At 35.6% G+C, this 9,764-nt stretch overlaps 2 protein-coding genes across 3 annotated transcripts; both read right to left on the minus strand.

The window, feature by feature from the left end:
* Positions 1–2,275: 2,275 nt before the first annotated feature.
* Positions 2,276–3,491, minus strand: LOC108574700 (39S ribosomal protein L55, mitochondrial). Of its 2 annotated transcripts, none has more exons than XM_017937325.1 (2): positions 3,352–3,491; positions 2,276–2,803 (listed from the first exon to the last, which is right to left on the minus strand). In XM_017937325.1, exon 2 carries the CDS (start codon positions 2,800–2,802, stop codon positions 2,485–2,487), a length of 318 nt encoding a protein of 105 aa, XP_017792814.1. In that variant the 5' UTR covers position 2,803; positions 3,352–3,491; the 3' UTR covers positions 2,276–2,484. The 2 variants fall into 2 exon arrangements, with proteins under 2 accessions (XP_017792814.1, XP_017792813.1); XM_017937324.1 differs by lacking the exon at positions 3,352–3,491 and adding an exon at positions 3,075–3,302.
* Positions 3,492–3,531: 40 nt separating this feature from the next.
* Positions 3,532–9,543, minus strand: LOC108574699 (cystinosin homolog). Its single transcript, XM_017937323.1, has 9 exons — positions 9,336–9,543; positions 7,938–7,989; positions 7,744–7,834; positions 7,178–7,360; positions 6,217–6,457; positions 6,021–6,140; positions 5,639–5,927; positions 5,447–5,549; positions 3,532–3,645 (listed from the first exon to the last, which is right to left on the minus strand). The coding sequence occupies exons 1-9, from the start codon at positions 9,363–9,365 to the stop codon at positions 3,540–3,542; spliced, it is 1,215 nt and encodes a 404-aa protein (XP_017792812.1). The 5' UTR covers positions 9,366–9,543; the 3' UTR covers positions 3,532–3,539.
* Between the last annotated feature and the right edge of the window lie 221 nt (positions 9,544–9,764).

Genomic DNA, 9,764 nt, shown 5'->3' on the forward strand with positions numbered 1-9,764 from the left:
GTTAAAACACTCGAAATCGGGGAAAAAAATAGACGATCGATCGGAGCCGTCGTGACTTGCTCGCTCGACGAAGCAACGCGATTTTACGTTTCTCTCTATCGATTTCTCCTCGTTGTTTCAACGTGTAGGTGCTCCGTCTCGTTCCTCAGGATTTCATTTGCGCTCTTCGCTTTTCTTTCTCTTCTCGTTTTTACGCGATCTAATTTTAAATAGGTTCGCTAAAGTAATTCTTTCTTTTCTCTATGGCAAAATTGGAAATCGGGGTAAAATTCGTGGGAACCGCGATTGTCAAGAGGAGACGTTCAGTTGTTTTTTTCTTCTTCAGCTGGCTGAACTCTTCAACTTCTCCTGCTTTCTCCTTCTAAAGGCTCGACGCACTTTTAAACGCTCAGGCGATCAACGATCATCGAGCGTACAGTCTGGCGCTACCACGATCCTTCTCACTGGACTGTTGGAAAAAAATACGTGTAAGAACTGTTGGCGTGATGTTTGCATCGATCGCCACGATCTGGACACTCCTCGCGATGCAATCACATTATCGACCCGTGGTTACGTCGACAAAAACGACGTCGTTTCATGTCAACTTAATTTTCTCTTATCGCGGACGATCCAAAGTTAACCGATTTCGCGAACGAAGAGATCCGATGGAATTCGACGTCGAGCACGATTCTTCGCGGGGTTGGTATTTTTTTTTATCGTGTTCGATCGCTAATTTCTCACGCTGTACTCGCCGGATTTTCCGTTTTCATCGTACGGATCGCTTTCGAGGCGATCTCGAAGCTTGGTTTGTCACGGAGCGGCGCACTCCGGCAAAACGAGAAGCCTGGAGCGCCAGCAGAAACTAAGAGAGAGTTGGAACGATCGTGCTATACACCTGCAGGAACACCAGAGCTGCTACCTCGTGGCCTACTATAACAGAACTGACTCCCACCATGGTGTTACCGTGTCTCTTTACTTGCCATAAGCGAACGGTGTTTACCCGTCGTCTCTCCCGACCACGATCATTTCCTCCTTCGCGATCTCCTCGAGATTATGTCGTTGACAACTTTGCCTTTCCGCCGTTCGTCGGTTCATTGAGCACTCGAAGGGTCTTTATCGCCCCACTTGGGGCGTTTCAGCGAAACTCGCCGTCTAGACTTGGTTTTACTCGCGGAGTACTCGATTATCCCCATCGTGTCTCCTTTAATAGTACGTTGCTCTTTTCTTCCTCTTTTTATCAAGTACAGAATTTCATCGATGAAATCGGGAGTATCGAGTTATGAAATTCGACAGTTTCTTAATAAACACTGTTTATCCGACAGGCTATTTAATTCTTAATGCGTTCTAGCACCTTATGGACAGCTCGTACGGCTGTACGTCGTTGCCTAACAAAGATCGCGAAATTTCCCTAGGTTGTCGCAATAGAGGAGTTTCACTGCTATCGAAAGTATCCGTACAGTGACACGTGCGAACAACGCACCACCAAATATTATATCACCGCACCGAAACCGAAAATGGACTCTCGGGTACTTGCGGTAGAAAGGATCGCGACTCGCTTTCGCGGACGATCGCTAATTGCGAGAGATCGATGCGATCGACGCGGTGTTGTCTCTTTCCTTTGCCACTTCCACCGCGTCTCTTTAAAAATTTTTCTCTATTTTTTTAGCACGTTTCTGTGCAACCACGAGCATACTACCTCCTGGCCTCTCCACTCGTTCACTTCACTCTTATATTATCAGATATTTTCGAACAGTTCGTCACTTTCGTTTCCTCGATTTTTTTGCTTTTCTTCCCGCACCGCAGAAAGTACGTCTGCAGTTCTCTCTTCGGCAATTACTCGTGATTAACGCAAAGGCCAACGGAAGCAGAAGCGTATACACTCGGACGTGGTAGCCGGAGAAAGTTGAACGGGGAGAGACGGTCATAGTTGTCGGTGTACTCACCGAAGAAAAGAAAATACGCGAAACGAATAATCGATGCAATCATCTTACGCGATTCGAGCCGGAGTCTTTTCTTTTCACGGGCAGTTCTAGCTGCGTGATTTTTTGATCGACACCGTTTGTAACGTCCACGGTGAAAACGTGCGTTTATGTTAATGGCAGAGGCACGTGCGACACTTAATCGAGGCAAAGAAAACTGTAATCGTTTACTTTCACTTTTTTCATCGATAATTGCGATCATATAGGGGATGCGTATAATCGATAGCCTTTTACTTACGTGCCTCGTATAAATTAAGGATAATTGTTGCAAGCGTTTTTGCTACAGTTTGTAATAGCAAAGATAAGTACAGGTGGTTTTATTTAATACATAATGAAATTACAATACAAATTGGTTCGACAGTTTGCAACTTATTGTGAACGAAATGGTATAAACAATTGAACAAATACATTATATTTTACATGAACTTAGGCATATCTACATTGTGTACATAAAAGTGTGGCGTGTCCTCTGTGTAATGTACGTAGTATTTAAATGATAACACAGTTAAGTATACTATTTTGCAAATTAGAAGAACTTTGTTTCGTCAAAATCATCCTGGTATTCCTCCATTATCTTTACTTTCGTTACAGGCTTACGTTTTTCTAGCCTACGTATACGTTCCTCTGCAGAAAGAGTTTCTATATTAAGAGGAAGGGTGAGTATTTTTCTTGGTTCTTCATAATCAATGGTAATACTTCTACCGTCTGGTAAAACGAGATACGTAGGATATGTATTGAAATACAATTTCCTATGCTTTTTTGTTATTGCCGCTGTCCAACAGTTGAAATTCCTATGGAGGGATAATGCAGTCTGTGTTGTCCGCAAAAACGAAGATATATTCATTCTGAAATATGAACATTTAAAATATCAACGACCTACAATTTTTTCAATTACATTCGTAATTAGTAACGTTATTATGATTAAACGACGATAGAAATGTATACAGAAATTAAGATCTACGCAGAGAGGTTATACTTGACGCTCAAGTTGAGAACTAAATTCAAATAGTAATTTGATTTTAGTACTATTCGTTAATATTATATTTGCCAGTTACTATTTAGCATCGCTGTCTATTAATTTTCCATGAAATTAAATTCAAAACAAATCAAACTTACCTCCTTTGTGAATAAAAAATATCAATAACCTCACCAACACGTCTTGCTTAGAGAGATCACATGTCATTTCCATGTAACCAATAGAAGATGGCCATGCTAATCGAATCGTATCGATATATCGATAGTTGTTTGAAATGTTAAAGTTTTCGCGGTATTCGATAGTTTGTTCGTTACGTGTAACCGGTACGGATGAAGTGCGTAATTTTGTTGTAAAAAAAAGTGAATTTTTTGGTTTCGTGAGTAATTTTGAATAGTTGTGTACATAATTTTCCTGCACCTGTTTTTGTGGCTTTGCTGTTTCCATCGATAGACAGGTCGGAAGTTATTTGGTGAGAATATACATATTTATATAACGCATCCAGTTGAGCATCGTCGGATCGATAGATATGTCGGCGTTTTTTCTTTTTCGCGTTTGAATTATAGATAAACAGGTCGTTCTTTATTGTAGTAGACATAAATATGTAATTAGTCGGGAACAATAATATTAGATGAAGCAACGTAACTGCTCGATGCGTTGTCTTGCGACTCTCCGTAATTATTACCAGGTACTTCGACGTATTCTTTACGATTCCTGTGGAAAGTAATGTTCAGTAATCTATATGTACGTTGCTTGTCGTAAGAAGGGGATAGAGAGGGAAAATTTGATCAAATGTGATTGCGTTTGGCGAGTGATTCTATATACGATGTTCTTTCAACGATATGTGCTTAGCTTTCGTCGTTTATTGTAGAATGTTAGTTTAATTAGTGCTGTTAGTATATTTGATATAGTCACGTACGCACATACATACGACATTCACGCGTGGGTCCATATACACACATGCGATAATTGATTTACTCCAAGCCATTGCACACGTTTTGTTCAAACGTTTATTTTATTTAATATATTTTCAAATTCTTGGTATCAACAATCTACCATTGATACCGAGATTTTTATTACTTTATTTATTAGAAATTCACACCTATTTCATTACAAATACTTTATCCCATGTAAAAATGGCTTCGATACATGCTTCACTGTTGCAGCACCATAGTACACTGTGTACATACTGATAAAAGCCAAATACAACTAGAATTACTAATTTAATTTGTAAATGTAATGAAATTTAAAAATGTTTGTATTTATAACTAGGTTGAAATGCACAAAAACATGCGGATAATTTATATTGTCATTTCGATATACATATAAATCGTAACAATTACAAGGTGTCCCAAATTTTGAATAATTACTTATCGTTATTCGTACGAAAAATTGCGAATTATAATTTTTCACAATGAAATAGTAACTTATATTTTTCTGGGTTGCATTACCATCACCATACTCGTTTCATATATTGGAACATTGATAAACGTTCAAAGTAGACTTTTTTTATTTTCAAGAATATCATTTGGCACGTTAACGTATGTACAACTCTTTTTGGTATTATACCACGAATTATTAATCTACATTAAAAAGTGCTCTACTCACTCCAATCCGTAAATGTATCTATATCTATAAAAGTAAATTCTTTCTCTTTTATTTCTGCACAATTAACAACCAACTGAGATTCGTTAAGCATATAAAAAAATGATAACAGTAAAAATAAAAATGTAATACAATAACAATATGTTTAAAATGTGGTAAATACTGAATACTGTATCTTCATTCCTAACGAAATGAAATTTCTTAGGATTTACTCCTTAATTTATTCATTTCGGTGATATGCAACCGCAACATATATCTTTTAGTAGCGTGTCCGAATCTTCATTTTCTTGTTTATGCAGTTTTTCGTTACTTCTTGTATTCTGGCTACCTACTCTGTAAGAATTTATAATATTGCAAGCTCGTGCAACGTGGAAGAGAAAAGTATGGTTGTGAGAGATGATAAAATTAAATTGATGACAAGAGATGTTTATATTCTGTGTTTAAGGTCAACCATCTTTTCACTGATAAATCTGTAAAACAAAAATTCTTTTGCTGCCTCACGTCTACAATTCACACTAGCAAAAGCACGCGCAAAATGCATAGTACTTAAGTAGTGAATCTGAAGTTTTTTATCCATCCAATTTTGCATATAGTCATACGCAGATTAGTTTTCTCATTCTACTTCGAATTTTCATTACAGGTCTTATTAATCACTTTTATAGATATTAAAAAATGGTTTCATCGGAAGATAGTGAAATTATTAAAACAGAATAAAGCATGTAGGTTATTTCTGCACATGCAATCACTTTCATGCAAACTAATAAAATTGTAGTAATGCTTTGATACAAGCAGCATGCATTTTTTAGTGCTTTCTACCGTTGTTAACAAAATGTAAATATTATTTACAATTCTATGATGTCGTTAACTGAAGAATGATCTATGAAGATGAAAAAATACAAAATATACATACCTATACAAAACGTAATGTTGTATAATGAAAAATATATCAAACGCGACCGAAAAGAATCCCAAACCAAATTTCGTCGGGTCTCCGAAAATACTTTCCACATCGTCTAATAAAAAGAAGAAAAAAAAATCATTAGTCGAGCATTTGTTATTAAAACAGAATTGAAAATAACTTTTAATTTCGTATATACGTTACCATAATTGTATGCGTTTAATGCCATCTGTAGCATTGACAATATACCACCGGTAAAATCTAAGAATATATTGCCGATACTCCAACCAACGGTCGACTTCCTCTTATAATTATAAAATGCTTGTGGAACGTATTTGATTAAAGTTATGCACAATTTAACGTAACTACAATAATACAAAAAGTCAAGCCACGTTACTGTTTTCACTATTGCTAATACCATAGAAGTAATTATAAAGACTGCAAATACTCCATGAATAATACGTGCTGTGTTAGATACTCTCTGATTTCCTATCTGAAAGAAAATAATACTCACGTTAAAACTGATAGAAAGTTGTAGAAAATTGTATTTTTAAAAATTCACATTTACAGTGAATTTTTTGCTTACCTCATATATAAAACATTGAATAATTGTTATCACAGTTGCAAATACTGCATGTAAAGAGAAAAAAATATCGTTCACTTGTACGGGGTTTAAACCTTTTGGATATCTCCTAAAATATTCCAACTGAAAAATGCAATTTTACATTGGTATATGGTTCAAAATACATGTACATATCAGTTGGATTTATTGCTCAACTTACCTCTACTTCTTCTATCCAAAATAGGCCAGAGTTAAATAATCCATACATAATAAAACCAACCAGATTTAACGATAAATAATCGAAATTTAATCCTACGACACTTTTGCGTTTGTAATTGCTGTATATTTGTGGATAGAAACTCACACTCCATGCTAGAAAGTATATCCATCCTACCACACTGCTCATATAGTAAAGTGTGTCTGACTTTTCAATTGTCACTCTGACAAATGCTTGTGAAAAACTGTAAAAATATAAAAAATAAAGCACTTTGTTAATATTGATAAATATAGTTTGACACGTAAAAAGTAATTAACACACAAAGTCCAAGAAATTCATGTCTTACTTTAAATTAATCTCATTTATTTGGTCTTGAGGTACTACAATTACTTTAAAAAGTGTCATTATTCTTTAGCTTTAATGTTTAAATTTGAAATCAATTTAGCACAGACTTTGCAACATAAATGTTGAAAACACAATTCCACTTTTGAAAATTTTGAAATATTATACATTAATATATTTAATACAATTCACTGTGTTATGTTCTAGTTAGAGCAGGAAGTAGTCTGCTCAAAACCTGAACACATACTGACTGAACTTTCAGTTAATGTTCCAAAGACAAGTGCAGGTCAGAAGGCTATCTCTGCAAATAATGACCACTAAATACTAGTGGATGTAATGCTAATCAAAATCTTTTGAAACTTATTCATAAAAGTAAATATTGATGTTGCTCACATCCATAACCCAACTATATATGACACTAAAGAAGGAGGGGGGTTAATTCAGTTTTTTTTTTCATTCATATCTGTGCTTTTTTTGGACCAATGCATCATAATCTTTATTTACATAAGGAAACAAGTTCAATATACTTGGTGATTTGATAATTAAATGAATTTTTGCTACAGTAATTTCTTTATTATAAAGCTTGGATTATTTTTTAAATTAGAAAAAAAAATACACTTACTCTGTAACATTGCTGGGTGTGACATTAATGCTAACCACTGAATGTCCTGCACGATGACCAGTTACAAATATACTCCATTCCTTTTCTGCACTATTTGCAGGAATACTGAAATTGGGTGCAGCAGAAACTAAGTCTGCATGTTGTACTTGTAGGGTTACCAATACATCTTCAGATAGGTTTTTCCTGTATAAAACAAATGACACATTGTTAGTACTGTTTATTGTATTCTTACATTATAACAATGCAGTTAATTAAGACATTAAAATACAAAGGCACCAGAAAGATTTATCTTAATTAGCTATACTCAAAAGATAATGCTTGGAATATTACAATTTTTCACTCCTATCTCTGTACAATGTCATGGATATTAATGTATGGATGAAACTTTCCTAAAAGTAATGCAGTCCAACAAACAAGCAATTAACAGAGTTAGATATAAAAGTAACATAGGTAACTACTACAGATTACGCACTGAACAATAGACTCTATGTGCTTTGATCAATAAGCATGTTACAAATATTTCTGGCTGATAAAGTAATTGCTTTACATCATATCAAAATACTTACGTGAGGTACAACTGAAATGACTTGGTGTTATTTAATAGCACTGTTAAATCTTGAGTTGAAACCTCAAAATCTGCCTGTACTTGCTGTGCAACTGAAATATAAATTGCTATTTAGTATATTAAAAAAAAAAGGATTGCAAAGAAGACTGTTTCGCATTGTTCAATTTATAACATGAAAACTGTTCTCTAACATACCTACGATTGAGAAAATCCCCACGAACCATAACAAGGCCATTTTTTGTGGCTTCTGAAATAAATCAAGTAAAAATTTAGTACAGAACATCTTTGAAATTTGAAATTTTCGCAAAACAGTCACAAAACCATTAAAAAACGTAGATTTTGATTGTTTAAAATTAGAGAAATACTCGTTTTAAAAAGTGCAAAATACAAATGATTTGAACTAATATCGAATAAACAACGTTCTACTGTGCACGTCTAGCCGGAAGAAGAATCTGCTAACTTCTGAAGGCTTTGACCGCTTAGTACGCGGAAAAAACAGGGAAGTCTTACAAAGTGCCGGGCACTTCGTCGGGTGCAAACCATTGATACAGTCGCAAAACCTATATTATTTCGGCACCTGTCATTCACAATACCCGGCACATGACAATCGTTACATTTTTTTTTTCATGTACTATACGATATTTGACGAGTAATTAAAGGGTTATCCTACTGACATTTTAAAAGAATAAAAAAAAAAATTACTTTTTTTTTTCAGAAAACTGAAGCTTTGAAAATGAAATAGAAAAGGTCCGAAATGTAAGTACGAATTAGTTTTCAAGTTACAGAGCCTAAAGCGAACTCAGGTATACACCTGCGCGCCAAGTTGTTCATATCATGGATCTAATTACATAGTGAATCGCGCGAAGTAAGTACACGACGTAGGTCATTTACGGAAGATACTTTATTCGAAGCGCAGGGTCAGTTTTACGCAGCAGGCATAGCAAATCAGTGGTAACAGGAAAAAAAAAACGCACGATATAATTATGTTATGATATAATTGTGTAATTGTCTAATTGAATAAAAATTTTACAGTTATAGTCCTAACGTTAGTGTGACGTTGACCGACAAATTGTTTATATATTATTACTTCATAAAATATAAGCAAGCGAAGAATATATTTGCAAAACAAGCTTTAAAAATGTGTTTTTCATCAATTTTCCAAACATCGAGAAAAGGTTCGATCAATGTTTAAAGAATACAATATAATTATTGGTAGTATTCTTTTTTCCATTTCAATTGTTCCTAGATGGCGCAATTGTGCACAACAGTTAGCCATGCACGGAGAGCCAAGATTTGCGGAAAACTGTCTCACAGTTAATACGCCAACTATTCAGACATTGTTACAGGGAATTGTTGTTGTCGATAATATGCCAAAAAGGAAAGTGGCAAACAGCAACGAAGTCCCAGTTTTACCTTTCCGGCAATCCATGGTGAGAAAACGCCTATTCTTTTGACCCGTCGCAGTAGGATAACCTCTTAAGAGAAACGAGAGACGCGTTGACATAATTTCGAACGATACGTTTAGTCTCGCATTGACACGAGAACAAAAGCAGGAATCCTCGTGGAAAGACAGACAGTTGAGTCATACTTAACTTCGGAAACGCGGCGACCTCGATGAAACATGCCACGCGGCGTTAGAAACGATAAGGTCTCGCGTTCGGAAAATCTCCAGCATTTCGTAATTGTACATCACGTTCGCGATGCTTGGCGTCGCCGAATATTTTACGGTGACCCAAGCGAAAAATCGATCGAGCCTTCTAGCACACTTTCGAATCGTTTCGAACAAACAGAAACTAGCAGGTGGCACGCATTCTCTGTTTATGTCACTGCGACTAAAGAAGATGGTGGGAGACGAAGCAGGGATGTACCGAAACGTGGTTCCATTGGCAAAAATTTTACATTTCTCTTGGGAATTTTTTTTTTATCTCTAGATTGAATATGAAACCTGGAAGATTGGCGATTTACGAGAATTCGAAGCACAGTGTCCACCGGAAGTGGTGGAATTAGTTTGATGTAAATTTC

This window comes from Habropoda laboriosa, unplaced genomic scaffold (genome assembly GCF_001263275.1).
Source record: "Habropoda laboriosa isolate 0110345459 unplaced genomic scaffold, ASM126327v1 scaffold203, whole genome shotgun sequence".
Lineage (NCBI taxonomy): Eukaryota > Metazoa > Arthropoda > Insecta > Hymenoptera > Apidae > Habropoda > Habropoda laboriosa.

Coding starts and splice junctions, on each gene's coding strand:
- LOC108574700 (XM_017937325.1), bottom strand. CDS start 2,802: ATGAATATATCTTCGTTTTTGCGGACAACACAGACTGCATTATCCCTC.
- LOC108574699 (XM_017937323.1), bottom strand. CDS start 9,365: ATGTTTCATCGAGGTCGCCGCGTTTCCGAA. Junction 7,835..7,937: donor GGGGATTTTCTCAATCGTAG/GTATGTTAGAGA, acceptor TTTATATTTCAG/TTGCACAGCAAGTACAGGCA. Junction 6,141..6,216: donor TTTGGATAGAAGAAGTAGAG/GTAAGTTGAGCA, acceptor TGCATTTTTCAG/TTGGAATATTTTAGGAGATA.